Consider the following 18,945-nt stretch of genomic DNA (forward strand, 5'->3'; position numbering starts at 1 on the left):
TGCTCAACCACTGAGCCACCCAGGCATCCCTGTCGCCTCGTTTTTTTTGTTTTTTGTTTTTTTTTTTTTTTTACCAGAATTTGTTAATTATAAGTCTACAGCACGTAAACTTCCACAGCGGCTTCTTTAATCACCAGTTCACGAATGTCCCGCCAGTGTGACCGTCGGCTCCAGCAAGCCGGCTCCAGCACGCTCCTGCAGGACTGGTAAAAAGAGACGGTATTTTGTCCATTTCCTCCACGTTACAAAGGGGGAAACCAAGGTACAGGAAGGTTAAGCCAATTGCCCAAAGGTCATTTATCACTTCAACAGACATCCGATCGCCTCGATCTAAATAAACATTGCAGCCAAAGAACAAGGAAGTGCAGGGCCCAGGTGGCCACAGACCCTCCCTGCGGTGGGGTCTAAGGGAAGAAGCAGGTTAGTCGCTCAAACACACAGCTGGGCAAGTGCCTAAGCAACAAGCACGGAGCCGGAGGTTAGGGGAGGGGGTGTTTCTGGTCCCTGCAGGTGGGGAGGCCAGAAGTTGGCCTCTGATTTCATGGCCCGGGGAGCTCCTGGCTCCGCGCAGCTGAACTCGCCTCCCCAGGTCTGGACTCTGGCCGGGCTTCCCCCAGCAGCTTGTCACCCATCCCCTAAATACACCCCCTCCCCTTGATTTCAGTCTCTCAGCATCTGGCCTGGTCCCTAATAACCAGCCTGGTCCCTAATAACCGGGCCTCCCTTCCTAGTCTGCGGGCAAATCTGTCCATGGACCGGGGCTTCGCTGAGGCTGGACAGACCTCGGCCGTGACCCCACCGGTCCCTGGAGTCGCTTTCTTCGCTCACACACTCTGCACGGCCTGAAGCACACTTTGGACGCTGGTGAGTGCTACTGACCCCAAGCCCCTCGGGCTCTTTGCTGCAGTGACTTTAATTAAGGCCCCAGTGGAGCCCAACAAATCGGCCCCTGCAGCCGCATTCCCACAGGAGCAGCACCATCTGATGGAACTTTCTGCGAGGACGGGAATGTTCTCGAGCTGCGCTGTCCAACACCAACACGGTAGCCACTACTCCCCTGCGGCTCTCGTGTGTGGTTAGTACAATGAGGAACCAATTTTTTTTAATTGTGGCAAAATACACACAGCATAAAATTGACCATCTTAGCCATTTTTAAGGGCACAGCTCAGTGGCCCTTAAAAGGGGCCCAAGATATAACCACCACCACCACCACCACCACCACCACCACCGCCACCGCCGCCACGGCGACCAGCCATTCCCTCCATCCATCACCAAACGTCCTCCTCTTCCCAGACTGAAACTCTGTCTGTATTTAGAACACTGATTCTCAGGCACCGGGGTGGCTCAGTGGTTGAGCGTCTGCCTTTGGCTCAGGTCATGATCCTGGGGTCCTGGGATCAAGTCCTGAGTCGGGCTCCTCGCAGGGAGCCTGCTTCTCCCTCTGCCTGTGTCTCTGCCTCTCTCTTTCTCTCTATCCCTCATGAATGAATAAATAAATAAAAATATTTAAAAAGTGAAAATAAATAAAATCAAACACTGACAACCCACCCCCTGCTCAACCCTGAACTCCCACCATCTCCTCTCTGTCCGTGTGGACGGGACTCCTCTGGGCACCTCCTGGGAGTGGAGTCATATACCACGTGTCCTTATGTGACTGGCTTATTTCACTGAGCATAATGTCTTCACGACTCATCCATATTGTACCAGGTGTCAGAAATGCTCTCCTTTTTAAGGCTGAGTAGCATTCTACAGCGTGCATATACCACATTTTATTTTTTCATTCATCCATCAATTGGCACTTGGGTTGTTTCCACCTTTTGAGGCATTGTGAATAATGCCGTGAAGATCATGGATACACAAATCTGTCTCCGAGACTCGGCTCTCAATTCTCCTATGTGTACACCCAGCAGCAGAATTGTTGAATCATAATGGTAATTCTATTTTTAATTTTTTGAGGGACTGCCATACTGTTTTCCACAGTGGCTACACCATTTTACATTCCTAGCAAGCATACCCAAGGGTTCCAATTTCTACTGAAGAATTAAACTTTTCATTGGATTTCACTGGGTGTTTTTTTTTTTAATTTTATTTATTTATTCATGAGAGACACGGAGAGAGAGGCCGAGACACAGGCAGAGGGAGAAGCAGGCTCCATGCAGGGAACCCAATACAGGACTTGATCCCAGGACCCCGGGGATCACACCCTGAGCTGAAGGCAGACGCTTGACCACTGAGCCCCCCAGGCATCCCTGGATTTCAGTTTTAATTTTACCAGCCATAGGTAGCTACTGGCTCCTACACTGGACAGCAGAGGCTTTGAGAATGAAAATCAAGTCCTTGCCAAGGCCTCCAAGGTCCCTTGTGGTCTAGCCTGCTGGCCCCTTGGAGTCCTTCTCCTAGACTCAGGCAGCAACCATTTGGGTCTCCTTTCTGCTCCCCCCCCCCCCCACTGTACACACACACACACTCCTACCTGAGGACCTTTGCATCTGCTGTCCCCACTGGCTGGAGCGCCCTCCCCATTACCTCCCGATGACTGGCTCTTCTCTTCCTTCAGGTCCCAGCACTTTAGAAAGACCTTCCCTGACCTCCCCACTGGAAGTCACTCCCCCCTTCTTAACCATGTTCTAACACATTATCTGATGACATTTTTCTTATGGTATTTATCACTCTCAAAAATTATACTGGCTGTTTGTTGACCATCTGTCTAGGAGGAAGGCTAGAGGGCAGGCTATGTCTGCTCCATTCACAGCACCCGCTCCTGGGACACCCAGTCCTAAGACGGGGCTTCCGCCAGCAGGAGCTCAGGAGGCACAGCTCCGATCACACAGAGAGGAGGCAAAAGGAATGACTCTGGAGCAGTTCCAGGCACCCAACTTTTAGCCACTGGCCCAAGAATGCATCCAAGACTCATCCCCCGGTTGTAGGTGCTCCACAAATATCATGAATATTTACATGCAAATGCAAAATTTGGAGCATCTCTGCATGGTGCATATTCTGACTTTTTACTCTATGGACGCAGAAAGAACTAATAAGGTATAACAGGATAAAGGCAGGTGGAACATCTGGGTGGCTCAGTGGTTGAGCATCTGCCTTCAGCTCAGGCTGTGATCCCGGGTCCTGGGATGGAGTCCCTCATCGGGCTCCCTGTAGGGAGCCTACTTCTCCCTCTGCCTGTGTCTCTGCCTCTCTGTGTGTGTGTGTCTCTCATGAATAAACAAATATTTTTTAGAAAAGAAAGAAAGAAAAAAAGAAAGAAAGGAAGAAAGGAAGGAAGGTAGGTGGGTGATGGAAGAAAGTCTGTGTAGGTTTTTTTAGGGATTACGTACCACCCATTAGATTTTCACTTAATTCTAACAAGGACTCCAGCAGAGAGAGGGGTAGGTACTGGTATCTCCATTTCACATTGGCCAGACAACAGGCCCTTTTGAGAAGCAGCAGGGTCAAAGCTAAACCCTTGATCTTTTGGCTCTGAATCTGATATTCCTGGGTCTAAAGAATCACCGTGGCCATCCACAGGGTCCATGCAGCCAAGGGACGAAGCGACCCTCATTCAGCTTTGGCAACACAGCACCCGCCACCCCACAGGCCCGCCATAAAGATTTCCTTAAAGAAGCAACAGCCTCCCTTTTCTTGTTTGTAAAATGGGGACAGTTTGTAAAATCCCTTAACTTCTCACAACTAAATAAGATGATGTGGATAAAGCACTGGATTCTTTGGGGTCCATTTTCATTTAGATTTTCATTTAGATTCGTTTTTATTAAGTAGGCTCCACACCCAGCATGGAGCCCAACATGGGGTTTGAATTCACCACCCTGAGATCAAGACCTGAGCCAAGATCGAGAGTCAGATGCTTAACAGACTGAGCCACCCAGGCACTGGATTCTTTGATCAATGTGTAGGTTTGATACAAGTTAGCTACTACGGATACTATTATCATGATCGCCATCGTGATTAATGAACTGTCTGCAGGGACCCAAGGGCTGAGGGTCAATGGCAGGAAGCAATATTTAAGGCAGACAACAATACCTAGGACCCACAAAGACCCCACCCTCTGGGAAGGCACATGTGAGAACAGGAAGGGCTCTATTTCCTGGGCTGGGGCTGTGTCTGAGAGTCAGCCCTTGAGTTCAAAAGAAGCATTAGCAAAGACCCAACAAAAACTTCCCAAACACATAAGCCTTCCGGCCTAGACAATGCCAAGAAAAAATACTCCACACTTGCACACAAGGCCGGAGGCTGAGAGCAGGAGTTTCCAACTCTATGCTGGAGCCCACCTGAGAAGTACCTCCAGTTCCAGCACAGCAGCTGGCAGGCTTTTTCCACAAAGGGCCACAAAGCGGCCCCCGAGAAGGTGCATGTGTGCACAGGCATGGTTGTGCCCCATAAAACTTTTACAGAAGCAGGCAAGGGGCTGGATAGACTGCCAGCCCCTGCTCAGGGAAGCATACCTGTGATTGAGTTACCATCCCTATCAGGGCCTAGACTCCGAGGGAGTCAACATCACCTCATAGATGGATACGCTGTAAGTGACTTTCCTCCACCAGCAGACATAACCTCCCAGAGATGCCAGTGTTGTGGCCCCAAAGGACATGAAGCGCCCTATAGCTAACTTTGCAATTCTATTTCAGCGATGACAAATGCTTTGCCCTCCTGCGGGCCTCCTCACCAAAGAGTTAAAAGGAATGGACTGACTGGTGGTGTTCCTTTGCCTTTTTTTTTTTTTTTTTTTTTACTTAAAAGTTATGTTTTTAACTTTTGAAGACTATGTTTTGATAACGATAAGCCACCTCTGGGTGTCTCCCATTCTGTTTCCAAGTACTTGATCTTATTTAATAGAAATGCCGCTGGGCCAGCCTCTGCGGCCCCCCACCCCTCCCCAGGCTGAATTATGAAAACCACAGGTTGTGCAAGAGGAAAAATGACCAGATGGAGGAGGGGGCTGACTTTCCTCTCCACGAGCTGAGCTCGACCGCCCCCTCTCATAAACACCAAATGAGCCCCAGCCCCAGCCCTCTGAGCCACCCCCCACCCAGGCTGTTTCTGTTAAAGACAATAGCAGCCTCTTTGAGAAAATGTCAAGCAGTGGGGGGGCGGGTGCCCACTTCCCCAGGACAGGTGCAGATGCACAACGTGTGCATAGGGAACATCTACCCAGATCTCCCAGAGACAGCAAGCACCAGTTCCTCCTCCAAACACACAAGTTCCCTTGTCCATCCATCTCCCTCTTCCCTACATGGTGCCTTGACTGCTGGCCTCAATTCCCTCCCACTTCTCCCTAAAGGTTCCCAAAAACCCCTGGTCACCAGTTACGCTAAAAGCAGCAGCCACAGCCTTCCTGAAACTTTACCTCAAGTGGCTTTCCCACTAGGCCCTGTTGAGAAGCTTGATAACTGCACCCTACATAAATCCATGAAGTGAGGAGGTGGCTCACCAATCCTCTGATTGGATCCTAGAAGTAAGTGCAATGCTCCCCAGAGGGAGATCGACAGGAAGGTCAACTTATTTAGGAAAAGGTGATTAAAGCGAAGGAGGCAAGTGCAATTTGACCCAGTATTTCTCCTGCTAGGAACTGCCCTGCAGGTGAGAGAGAACCTGGGTACCAAGAAACCTGGAAAAGGATTGGCTTCACCCTACAGGACCAGTTGGGTTTATAACAGCAAAGGACTGGAAACACCCGAAAAGTCCATAGCAGGAGACCACGAGAATCAATTACTGGGGCTCAAGGAGTGGAATAGTATGCAGCTGTAAAAAAAAAAAAAAAAGACGGGATCCCTGGGTGGCGCAGCGGTTTAGCGCCTGCCTTTGGCCCAGGGCGCGATCCTGGAGACACGGGATCAAATCCCACGTCGGGCTCCCGGTGCATGGAGCCTGCTTCTCCCTCTGCCTGTGGCTCTGCCTCTCTCTCTCTCTCTCTCTCTCTCTGTGACTATCATAAATAAATAAAAATTAAAAAAAAATAAAGACTGCATCTTTCTAAAAAAGAAAAAAAAAAAAGACGGCATTCTGACGGAGTAAGTCAAACAAGCAAGATGCAGAGAGCAGTGTCTAAAGGATGTAACTCCTTTGTGGAGAAAGGAAAGAATCAAACATAGCAGGAATGCAAAAACCAGGGCAGCTCATTTGGAAAATAGTTAGGTAGTTTCTTACAAAGTTAAACGTATACTTCTTCTTCTTCTTCCTTTTTTTTTTTTTTTTTTTTTTTTAAGATTTATTTTAGCCTCGATGGCTCAGCGGTTGGGTGTCTGCCTTCCACTCAGGTCACGATCCCAGGATCTAGTATCGAATCCCACATTAGGCTCCCTGCAAGGAGACTGCTTCTCCCTCTGCCTGCGTCTCTGCCTCTCTCTGTGTCTCTCATGAATAAATAAATAAAATCTTTTTAAAAAATTAAAAATAGAGGATCCCTGGGTGGCTCAGTGGTTTAGTGCCTGCCTTCGGCCCAGGGTGTAATACTGGAGTCTGGGGATCAAGTCCCACATCGGGCTCCCTGCATGGAGCCTGCTTCTCCCTCTACCTGTGTCTCTGCCTCTCTCTCTCTCTGTGTCTCTCATGAATAAATAAATAAAATCTGGAAAAAAAAAGAATTAAAAAAATTAAAAATAAAAATAAATAAATGGGGGGGCAAAGAAAGGACAAATGAAACATACACCCCTCTGGAAGGGACACAAGATATATGCCTCAAAACTGTGGGGAGTGGAATGAACTTGGAATAGAGGGTAAGTAGGGCATCCTTACATATCAGCAAATTAGGTGGGGTGGGTTTTGGGGGTTTGTTTTTTGTTTTTGCTACATATATGTACCTTTTAAAACCAACATGTATTGAAAACACACTTTTCTTTAAAGATTTATTTATTTATTTATTTATTTATTTATTTATTTATTTATTTATTTATTTATGATAGACAGAGAGAGAGAGAGAGAGAGAGGCAGAGACACAGGAGGAGGGAGAAGCAGGCTCCATGCCGGGAGCGCGACGTAGGACTCAATCCCGGGACTCCAGGATCGCGCCCTGGGCCAAAGGCAGGCGCTAAACCCCTGAGCCACCCAGGGATCCCCAAAACACACTTTTTTAAAGCCTCTAGCAGACAATTAATAAAGTACTGTTGATCAATTATACAGTTCTACCCCCAAATACACCAGTACCACTACATTAGAATAGCTGCCTGCCTCGATTGGGAGCTTTTACAAACATTCTCTTAAGATCATTTTTGCCTTTTAACAGTCAAAGCAATTAAATAAGAAGTGTGGTCCTAGATCCAAAACAGGGTCGGGGGGGAAAAATAGTATTGATGAAGACAACACTGGCAGGAGGGATGAGAGTTCTACACGAGGCTGTGGATTAAAATATTGCGTCAGTGTTAACTTTCTGACTGTGCTCATTATACTGCAGCTGTGCAAGACAATTTTCTTGTCCTTAGAAAACCACTGAAGAATTACGAGTAAAAGTAATTTTAAGTCAGCCTGTGACTGACTCTCCAAAGGTCCAGGAAAAAGAAAAAAAAAAAAAAAAAGCAGTATATAATGAATGTACCTAAATGCTTAGAGATAAAAACAAATGGGGGAAAATGTAAGCAACTAGGGAATCTGGATACGACTCTTGCAACTTTTCTGGAAACTTGAAAACCACATCAAAATAAAAAGGTTAAAATAAATCCAAATAAAGAGGGGGAAAGGCTAGCGCAGGCTGCCTTGTAAACGACGGGCTTAGAAAAAGACAGCCACCCTTCCTTTTCCTCTTTGCCTTTTTAAGTTCAAATCGGTTTCATGTTCCTTCATGAAGCAGCTATATGGTAAAAAGCAAAACAAAGCCCAAGGGGAAAAAGCCACTATGTTTCCATAGCACGACATATGTTAATAACATTTTGGTACATTTCTTTCCAAAGCCTGTAGTTGGGGGGGAGGAAAAAAAAAAAAAAAAAAGACACACACCACTCAAGATTTATTATTCCCCAAATTACTGCTTTCCAGAAATTTCCAAACGGAACAGTTGCGTCATGGGCCTGCAGACACATTCCCCACAGGGCCCCGTGGCTCTCCCTGAAAGTGTGAATTTTATAAACTCTGCAGAGTCATGCACTCGGTCTGCATCCGCAGATCCTCTCCGCCGCTCCCCGCCCCGACGCCAGCCCCGAACCCCGGGGCGGTGGAGGTTCGAACCCCTGGGGCGCCCCGGCGTCCCGAACGCGGGCAGCAGCCCCCCTCCCACCCCCTGGAATCCAGTAGATGATCTGATGGTGCAGCCAGCTGGGTGGTCGACAGACGCTCTGCGGAGCGTGCGATCCACTCGAAGCGACGACCGCAAGGACGCGTGTCCTTGAAGCAGGGCAGCTCCCCCTCTGCTGCCCCGACAAGGCCGCCCCCACGCGCGCCGACCGATCGGCTTTCCAGATGCCTTTGGAATCGAATTGCGAAGCTCTTAGGAGACCTACGGCGCGCGCAGGTCAGGAAGGGGGCGGGCCCGGGGAAGGGGAGGGGCAGCGCTGCCCGCGCAGGCAGCCTCGGGATTGGGCGGTTGCGGGCAGCTGCGCGTGTTGAGCTCCTCACGGGCGGGGCGAGGGCGGGGGGAGGCCCCGCCCCCTGGAGCCCGCGGCGGCCGCGCGCCGCACAAAGCCCGAGGCGCCCGAGGCGCGGTCCGCTCCGTGGGATCCAGGCCGGGCGGTGGCGGCGGCCGCAGCGCCGCCCTCGCGCTCAGCCAATAGGCGGGCGTGTTGCCGGAGCTGTGGCCCCGCCCCCGGGCGCGCGGGGCTCAGTCGGCCCGACTGGCGCTCGGGCCGTGACCGCCGCGGGGCTGCCGCGCTGGGGGGGACGGGGCGGGGGGCGGGGGGGGGCGCCCCGGGAGGGCCTCCCCGCCGGGCGGACCCCAGGGACGGGCCTGCAAAGACCCGACTCGGGGAAAAGCGAAAAGCAGCGGTGCAGCCGAGTGCGCGGGCCGCCCGAGCAGCCACCGCGCGAGCTGGGCGTGTGCCCGGGAGGAGATCGGGTCACCGCGTGGCAGCGCCGGGGGTGGCCGAGGGGTGCCCTGGCCCCGGGCCTCGCGCGCTCGGGGCCCAGAGAGGGGCAGCGGCTGCCAGGGTCACAGCGCGCAACCCCCGGACCGGAGGCCAGGGGGAGTGGCGAGGGCAGAGCCCGCGGAGCCGGACAGCGGGACAGCGCTGCCCCGACCCTATCCCGGGTATTTCCAGCCACCACTCCCCCAGAAAACCTGAGGCCCTACTCCTAAATTACACTTCTAAGGAAACCTACAGGCTGTTTTGGGGATGCCTTCCAGCCAGTGTTCCCTGTAGACGTGAAGACGTCAGACCTTGGGGGCTCGGCGTGCATTTGCAGTTCCAGTAAAGCGAGGCCCCCATTGGGCATGATCTCTAACCACCACCACCCCCCACCACCACCACCAAGAGTGCAGTTTAAGATGTGAATTCCGTCTGCAGAATACAACGTTCAACCCACAAGGGTTAGAAGATATTAATCCCATTGCTCAAACAACCATCTCCTTCTGAGGCACAGAAGGGCTGCCTGGCTAATGCCAACCCAGCTAGCAAGCAGCAGGGGCAAAACCCGAGCCCAGGTCTCCCGGGGAGAATGGGGCTGCGGGTGGCATCACGGAGTTCTGTGGGTTCTATTCACCTGTTCCCCACCCTGGCCCACCTGGATCGGGCCCCTCGTGGGCACTGGTATGCAGACATGAATGGAGATACTGCCTCTCTCTCTCTCTCTCTCTCTCTTCCCCCCCCCCCCCCAACATGCACAACAGACAGGTAAGCTCTGAAAGGGAGGACCTTGCCTGACCTACACTGGGTCCCAGAGCCATGCACACAGTAGGTGCACAGTAAAGCTTATAGGGGGTAAAAAAAAAAAAAAGTGGGGGATCAGGTGACTGACTGGCTTTATCCCATGGGGGAGGGACAGTACGTGCAAATGCATGAATCATCGGGGCTGCCTTTAGGGAACTATAAACAGTTCAGAGTTGATGAAGGGCAAAGTACAGGGAGAGGCATGGGAGGTCAGGGCAGACAGGAAAGTTAGGGAGCCCAGGGGCTTGGACTTTGCGCTGCCTAAGAAGCCGAGGAAGGGCCTCAACCAGAAAAGACAGCATCAGATCCAGGTTTAGGGCAATTTTCTAGCTGTCTGGTGGACGGCTGAGCAAGGCAAGGGCAGAGGCGACTGGAAGGAAGAGACTGTTCTGAAACCACCAGGGAGGTGGAGCCTTCAGGACTTCTCTCCCAGATGGTTCCCAAGTTTCTACCTCGGGCAGCTGGGCACGACCCATAAGACAAACGACAGACAAGGAAGCTGGGTGCTCAGACTTCCCTGACCCGGGCTTGAATGTGTGCAGTCGGGAACGTCAGGGCTTCTGCACTCAAGTGATTGTGTCTGTGCTCGCTAAGCCACTCCTCAGCCCACACTCTTGCAAGGTACAAGGACCCCTGCTTGCTTGTGGTGGGCATTTTTAAAGTTTTCTCCATTTGTGTATCTAATACTAAGAGTAATAACTTTTTAAAAGCTGTTTCCACCTACTCAGATTTTTTGCTTCCTGAGCCAAGGTAAACTTTACAGGCTCTTCAGAAGTTAGCAATGACAATGGCACGGCTTATGAGATTCAGGCATAGCTGCTCTTCGGGGCAAAATCAGAGCCTTAATTTCTTCCACGAGGTACTGATCAATCTAGTAAAATAAGTGCTTAAAACACTGAGTGAAGAAATTTCAATAACATCCCCCAAAAGTATCACCAGAGCTGTCTATATTTCTTTTATTGGGTTCTAAATTCCATTTCTATTTTCATTCTTAATTTTATAATATCCATCCTTCCCCCTCTTTTTTTTTTTTTTTTTGTTACCTTACTTTATAAATTCTTTAGAAAACAGCACTATCCTATAAACCTTCTGCATTGACAGGAAAGTTCTGTATCTGTGCTGTCCCAATTCACGAGCCACATGCAGCCACGGAGAGCCGGAAATTTGACTAACGTGACTGAGAAACAATTTTCACGTGGCTCGTGGCTACCTTCTTGGGTGTTGTGGCTCTACGAGACCCAGCTCTCGAATAGGACAGTTCTGTTCTCTAAATCACTTTGCCCCTGTTAATTTATTATTCCCTTCTTCTGGTGTAGACCTGTTCTATTATTTGTCATGTCATTTTTGTGATTTCTGTATGTGATCGCTTATGGCCCTGCCTTGGTCTCTGCACCCACTCCGCTGCCTTCTAAAGAGTCTATCCTTACAGTATCGAGATCCTCCCAGCCCAAGTTAAGAGTTATGTTTTGTGTTTAATCATCACATGGTAGGAGTTTGTTTCGCATGCTTGTTCAGTTAAGCTTTTAAAAATTAATTTCCACTTACATTTACTTGTAGCAACAGATTAGGGCCAGTGCAATGTCTGCTTTTTGGACCCTGTTGGGGGTCCTTTTTGGTTGTGGGGTTTTTTTTTGTGTGAGATTTAATAGATAATCTCTCTGAATATTCCAAGAGCACTTTAAAATGTGTATCAGTCGTAGAGTACAAAGTTCAGTCTGTATCTGTTATCACGATCTTATTTAACCACATTATCCAAACTCCTTGTTGCCTAATTGAGGTTTATCTACACGATCAAGACGGTGTTTGAGGTTCCCCAAAGATTTCTCAATTCTTGTGCTTCCTACAAATTACTCTCTGAAGTTTGATACTTTGCTAGTGGACCTTCAGTAAGGATGGTCCCTTCACACAATGCAAAACCTCTCCTTTCCTCCCTACTAACACCTTTTGCCTTGAGTTCCTTGCCTATTTTTCTCCGTTCCACACATGGTCAAGTTTTCCGTGTCATTTTTGGCATTAGGTATAGCCATTTTCTAGTGGGGGGGAGGTGGAGGGGGAGAGAGAGAGAGAGAGAGAGAACTGCAGCCTCCATGGAAACAAGGAAGTAGAGATGGGGAATGTCAGAGTTTGAAATCTGTCACAGTGGAAGGTCTCAATTGTAAGGAGGGTTTCCCGGGGACAATCTCCACCATAAAAAAGTCCCCTCGTTCACATGACTGATGACTTTTCAATAACAAGTACACGAAAAATAAAAAATAAAAAAAAATAACAAGTACACGGTGGTCTTGAATGTACACATTCAAGTTTCCCGGGAGCTGCTACACACATGAGCTAGCAGAGTTTAGACCCAGCCACAGGGAACGGGGAAAATCTTCTCGACTTCTCAAGGACAAAAGTAAACAGCACAATGTACTGCATTTCTGCAGAGGCACACCACAAAGGAGAATAGAGTTAACTCTGAAAAAAAGAAAACACACCTATATTGCAAATTCCATCGTGACCAAAGGAGAGAACTTGTGGCATATTTCCTTATTGAGATGGTCCCTAAAGCCAGTCTAGCTGCTTTATTTTCTGTCTAGAAAAGACCAGAAGCTCCAGGTGTCCTCTCCACGCCAAGAGCCCCTGTGGCTGTTTTGGGACACTACAGTGTGTTTGCCTCCAACACTACTATGCTATTGGGGGTGGGGGGGATGGAGCTCTCTGATTTGGGGGAAAACCCATTTCCTGACCATGTGTATTCCAACCCCAGAAAAGAATGAGTTTGCCCCTTGGCCACTGGATCCTCAGACTTCACTAGCTCTGCAGATCCACTTCGTAGCCCTCCATCTACCTGAGCAAACAGCCCGGACACCTGCAACTCCCTGGCTCCACCTCTATTTACGCTGCCAAGTCCGGGCACACGCTTAGGGAAAGTGCATGAAGGAAAATAAAATCATGGGAATGCTCTCCCGTCACACTGGATGCCCGGTACCATCTAAAACTTAGATGGGGAGTTCCTCAACACCCACACTAAGTCACCTTCTCTCTTGGTGGTGAGAAAGCTTATTGGCCTCTTTTACACACATGCTATGACCACGGAGGGATGGTGCTTCCCCACCAGGATCAACAACATCCACGCCCTCACTCTCCGGCCAGTATTTATTCACAGGTGGATTGTTTTCGGCACCATGGAGATGCCCTGGAAACCCCTTCGACCTTTAGAGACGGGCTGCCTATGAACTCTTTGCTTCTTAATTAAAAAGTTCACTAGGTAGCACAACACATCCCAATGCCAGGCCCCCCGCCCCCGTATCCCTTTAGGTCCCTTCAGTCCACAGATCTGAGCACCTGCTGAGCCGCAGGCACCCTCCTGAGCTCCGACACCAGCTGGGGAACAGCAGAGACAATTCCACACCTCTCGGGGAGGCGGCCGAATGGCTCAGGAACATTTAGTTTACGTATCAAGAACATTGAGTTACCAATGGTGCTGATACTCTAGGCAAAGTTCACAGGGGGCTGTTAATTTCCTTGGCCGGTTATTCTGGAAAAGCTCAAGTGTTCCTTTCTTGGACTCAACGGCCAGAGAGCTAAATGCCGTCTTCTGGGGGAACCCTGTCCTGCCTCAGCCCCCACGGGTCCCCTCTCCGGCCTCACCGTGCAATCAGGCTGCTGTACAGCCAGCCCGCCCTATATCCCGGTCCCTCAGCGACCGGGCCTGGATTGGGGACCGTACGATGATACGATGAACGGGCGTGGGGGGATTTCTGCATTCTCTCCAAATCTCTCTGGAGGCTTTCTCATCAGACCCCAGATCCACAGCTTCGTATCACCAGCGTGGAGCACACAGAACTATGACTTCTGGCAGACCTGGGTTTTTGAGCCGATGCACGCTACTTCCTGGTCTTGTGACTCTGCGGCCCATGCCTCAGTTTCCCTGTGTGTCTCCACAGGGATAGTAAGAGCAGCTTGGGCTGTCTCGTGGATCAGATGGGATGATGCATGAAACATGATCTGTATAGAAGAGCCCAAGGAAGGGGCTCCGCAGGCGTCCTCAGCCACCAGCGACCATGCCAGGCATCTCATCTGTCCGGCCTTGACTCCTCCACAAAGTAGTGGACCTCCTCCGTCCCATTGGCGGGGAGGCACTAGATTTGGATTAGATGATCAAATCGAAAATGCGCCCCAAGCAACTTTCATCTCCCCCCCACCCCCCGCCCCTAAAGAGTTCTAGGGAAAGTGTGCCGATCCGCACGTTTGTAGCCTGCCATCTGCTAAGGATGGGGCAGGAGTGGCAGCAGGGGACACAGACTGAGATCTGACATCACTGGTGACCCTGGAAACCCAGCCCATCACCGTGCTCCTTTCAGTTCCCCATGTTTGTTCCCCAAACATCCACCTGCTCCATGTCAGGCGGCCCGAGGCCAGGCGGGCATCCAAGGCAGAAAACACCGGGGCCCATGCTCTCCAGGATCCCCACAGCCAGCACAGGCAGGTCCCCACCAGACACTTGTGTGTCCATTCGAAGTCAAATCCCCAGTCTCTCCACCTTCCCATCAACCCCACACTCTCATCTTCCCCCCAAAGGACACAGCTAACATGATTGTCCAGGGATCATTGTAAAACCCACGACGTGCTCTTTCTAAAAAGCCCAGCAACGTCATAAAATAACCACACTTCCCAATGGTACCTAAACGGCCTTCAGAACCACTTGGAAGTTTCTAGAAGGGCTCACCAACAGTAGCAGAACACTGGAGACTGAAAGGGAGAACAGAGAATGCCCAATTTTCCTCTCAGGGATCAAGATTTAATAGCCTCCGAAGGAAACCATAATTGGAGGGCTTTGGGGCACATTCCTCCCTGAGGCCTGTGATTATGAAATGCTGGGAAAGGTTGGGAATTTGCGCCTCGAATGACTTTGGGCTCAAACTTAAAATGAGTAAGACCCAAAGCAAGAGGTGTAACTGTGTCCCTTCACACAGACACATACACAAACACACACACACACACACACACACACTGAGAGAAAGGTTGGGAGGAAGGAAATCCTCAGGCAGATAAAGAAACCTACAGTCTCCACGGGGACACGGCTCCACCTTGTTGGGTGTCCCCTTTGCACCCCCAGGAAAACACCTCATATTTGGCTCACAAACCTCTACTTCCTGGCACTGCTCTCAGGCAATGACAGTCACCCCTCTGTGATGTCACTGGGCTGGTGCCGGAACTCGCACACAGCCCCTGGCCTTCCTGGGTGCGCCCCCCACCACCCTCACCCCCAGCTCACCTGGCCTTTCCCTCCATGGCATCTGAAGATCAAAGATGTACCTTGGTTCTCAGATATCCCCCCCACCCTGAGAATTTCCTTCCTATCTGTTTCCTTGGCAGTCCTCACCCCCCACTGCCCATTATTCACAGAGTTCCACAGGATACAAAAATAAAAATTAATGCACTTTTCCTTAGCAGCCAAAAAAAAAAAAAAAAGAAAGAAGCAAGAAAGAAAAAAACCCACCTTGGAAAATTAGACAGCAGGTGCCCAAATAGAAACTTTACATTAGAGAAATGGGGTCTAGGGGCCCCTGGGTGGCTCTATGGGTTAAGCATCTGCCTTCGGCTCAGGTCATGATCCCAGGGTCCTGAGACGGGGCCCTGCATTGGGCTCCCTGCTCAGCGGGGAGTCTGCTTCTCCCTCTCCCCCTACTTGTTCTCTCTCGCTCACTCTCTCAAATAAATGAAATCATTAAAAAAAATGGGGTCTAACACACACAAGCATTAGAATCTTGATTAGCTTCAGAGAACAATCATTACATGTGTGAGAAACCAACAGCCATGGCTCTAAGGAAATGGGGGGTGAGAAGGGGCCAGGATAAGTCCTGGCCCACTGGTGCCAGAGCCAGAGACCCCGCCTGAGAGAGGCAGGGGGGGCAGCTGCTGAGCTGACCGAGGGGGTCTAATGGAGGCTGTGAGGCAGTGCTGTCCTTATACCCCACATGGTAATCTATTCAGAGAGTGCATGCCAGTGGCTAGAAGCTCAGGGCAGAGAGTAAGATCCAAGGTGGAATCTGCTACTGCCTGACTCTGGCCTCCTGGGCAAGTATCTTGACCTCTCTGAGCCCACATCCCTTTCTGCAAAATGGAGGATCATCTGGCCACCTGCTTGCAGAATTGCTCTGAGCTTCATTCTGTGCCTCTGCTGTGGCACTGAGTAACCAGGCAATAAAAAAAAAAAAATTGATTCCTTAAAAAACATCAGGCCACCCCAGGGCCTTTGCACATGCAGATCCAGCCACCAAGAAGTCACTTTGCTCCCCATTGCCTCCGTGGCAGCTTCCTCTCAAAGGGACTCCCTCGACCTGTCTACCTCCTGGAGCCTCCACTGGCCCTGGCCTGTCTTGTCACTCTGATAGAATTCCTTCCTAGGGCTTATCACCGACTTGAAATTATCTTGTCCATCTGCTTGTGGACGTGTTTACCGAACACCAGGCCCCCTGAGTACGGGCGGCACGAGAGTGGGTGCCTGTGTCTTTCATCCACCGTCCGTCCCACGCCAGCGCCCAGCAAAGGCTAAAAGCCATAAACAGTGGCCACTGCTTTTACGAACATCCTCACGTGCATGGGCTGGGAGCCCTGCCCAGCCACGGTGATTCGGGGCCAGTCCTGAGCCTGGAGGTGACAAGACTGCGGCCCTGTAGGTGACTGACTGGGCCTTGGGCTGAAGCCAGGCCTCAACTCCCTGTTACTACCTGGAAATGCAGCTCAGCACATTTGCGGGGGGGGGGGGGTGGGCACAGGGTTAGGGCCACAACACCCACACACGTCATCAGTGACACAAAACAATTCAGGAATCGGATAGAAAAGAGTCACACCATTTTGCATGCAGTAACTGGCTAAGAGCTACGCGACCACTACCAAATACGAGGCACTGGACCTTAGAAAAGACCTAAAGCTTGCCTGTGTGCAAGAGGGTGGCAGAGGGCTGTGGCGCAGGTGGGGGTCAAGAGGCAGAGGGAAGGGCGTCGGGAACCCCGATGTGAAGGCAAAATCCCAGATGCGGGGCGGGGGGGGGGGGGTGCAGCGGCTCATAACCTAGGAGGGACCCGGAGAGGAACCGGCCCAGGTGGGGGATGCAGGTGCGCATTTGGGTAAGCCTAGGGGGCTTGGTTGGGCAGGCTGGTTATCGGAGTTCAGGTCCCCAAGTGTGTCTCAGAAATAAGATCAGGGGACGCCTGGGTGGCTCAGTGGGCTTTTGGCTCAGGGCGTGATCCCGGGGTCCTGGGATCCAGTCCCACATCAAGCTCCCCGCAGGGAGCCTGCTTCTCCCTCTGCCTATGTCGCTGCCTGGGTCTCTGTGTCTCTCGTGAATAAATAAATAAAATCTTTTAAAAAAAAAGACAAAGAAAGAAAAATGAGATCGGGCCAAACCAAACATAAAACTTGCATCCGGCTCACCCGGCTGCACCGCTCACCATCACATCTTCGTTGAAGCTCCCCCTGGGGCATGAGCGCAAGGCTGAGAGGGCACCCCCACACCCCGGGGACAGGTGAGACCAGGTGGCGCGCTGAGGGTAATGGCCCACACCTGGCGGTGCCTGCAAACCCACCTGAGCCTGGGCATCACCTTAATAATTAAGGCTTAGTTCCTCCAAGTACACCGTGCAGCAAGCAATGAACGTGTAACTCCCACCTCACCCCCGACAGCCGGAACAAACCAGACATGTATTTGGAACCTCTCGCTTCTGCCCTTCCGTGGATGCAAACGTGGAGATCAACTCTGTAAAAGTTGTGCATTTTACCCCATAAAAGATCCGTGTGGGTCTGAGGACAAAAATAATGTGTGAATAACTTACAGGCTTAAATACAGAATGTTCTGAACCGCCCCATCTTTGAACACTACTTCACCCACCCTACTGCAACCCCAGAGCAAGGGCTAGGATGCTCTCAGCCCTCAGGATGGCAGCTCCCAAAGAAAAATTCTGTGCATCTCAAGGATGAGGACAGCCAACTGCTTCACTGTTCACAGCAACAAAGGGCCGGGAATGTCCATCGATTGCAGGTTGGATGAGTCCATCACAATTGATGTGGCCACAAAAGAAAAACACGTTAAAGGAGAAAGCCGAGGCACAGAGTATAGAGGAGAGTGTGTTTGTGCACAAACGGGGGCAGGCAGATGTGAGTGGCATCTACACTCATATGTGCACACAAGTCCCCTCTGGGATGAATAAGAAACTCAGAGGAGTGATTGCTTCTGGGAAGAGGATAGACGTGGGAGGACCTTACTTTTCCCTGTACCCTGCTTTAAGATGATTTTGATCGTTGCATGTTTAATCCTTTTTTAAAAAAAAATCAGTTGAATAAACAAAATGTGATTAGATAGATGTAAATATAAATGAATAAGTAGACACACAGAAAAACATGCATACAGCGGAACATTATTCAACCTTAAAAAGGAAGGGGACCCTGTCACCTGCCACCACATGGACAGACACCAAGGACATCAGGCTCAGGGAGAGGAGCCAGACCGAGAAGGACCCCTCCTGCAGGACCCCACTCCCAGGAGGTCCCCAGAGGAGGCCCATCCATAGGGACAGAGAGGAGATGGTGGGAGCCAAGGGTGGGGCAGGGGGCAGGGGGAGTCAGTGCTTCATGGGGGAGTAAGGGGGACAGGGTCTCCTTGTGGGGAGATGGAAGGTTCTGGAGATGGATGGTTGGGGTGGTGGCACAACAATGTGAATGTGCTTCATGCCCTGAGCTGTGCACTTAACAATGGTTAAGATGGTAAATTTTGTTATATACATTTCACCCTGATTAAAAAATAAATAAATAAATAAGTAAAAAAAAAACCACACACACACACACCGGCCGAAATCTGATGGTTTGAGCACTTACGTGACAAGGTTTTATATAATTCATGTAGCCCTGATTTAATTCAAGGTAAAAACCAAAAAGAAACAGGGGTGTCTCTCCTTGTAAATAAGCAGGAGAAACTCTGGCCTCCCAAACATGCACAGTTATAGGAAGTCAACAAGAAGCTAAAAGCCAGAAAAGTCTGGATTCCATGGTCCAACTGCTCAGGATCAAGTCCCTGCCCCAGTTTGCTGGCTGAGACCCCAGGACAGAAACTCAGCCCTCCATGGGCCTCAGTTTCCCCATCTGTAGAACAATCTGAGAAAACAACCCAGAC

General features: G+C 50.5%; 1 protein-coding gene across 3 annotated transcripts in view; it reads right to left on the bottom strand.

The window, feature by feature from the left end:
- The window catches only part of INSR (insulin receptor), a 135,228-nt gene that overhangs the window by 54,549 nt on the left and 61,734 nt on the right, over positions 1 to 18,945 (bottom strand). The window contains exon 1 of one of the 3 annotated variants that reach the window (XM_077860065.1): positions 14,839 to 14,906. The exons of the other annotated variants lie outside the window; for them this stretch is intronic. Coding sequence (XP_077716191.1) covers positions 14,839 to 14,905 — 67 coding nt within the window. The 5' untranslated portion in view covers position 14,906. Of the gene's footprint in view, positions 1 to 14,838; positions 14,907 to 18,945 lie in introns of those variants that run through there. 3 annotated transcript variants of the gene reach the window in all.

Source organism: Canis aureus, chromosome 19 (assembly GCF_053574225.1).
Source record: "Canis aureus isolate CA01 chromosome 19, VMU_Caureus_v.1.0, whole genome shotgun sequence".
NCBI lineage: Eukaryota > Metazoa > Chordata > Mammalia > Carnivora > Canidae > Canis > Canis aureus.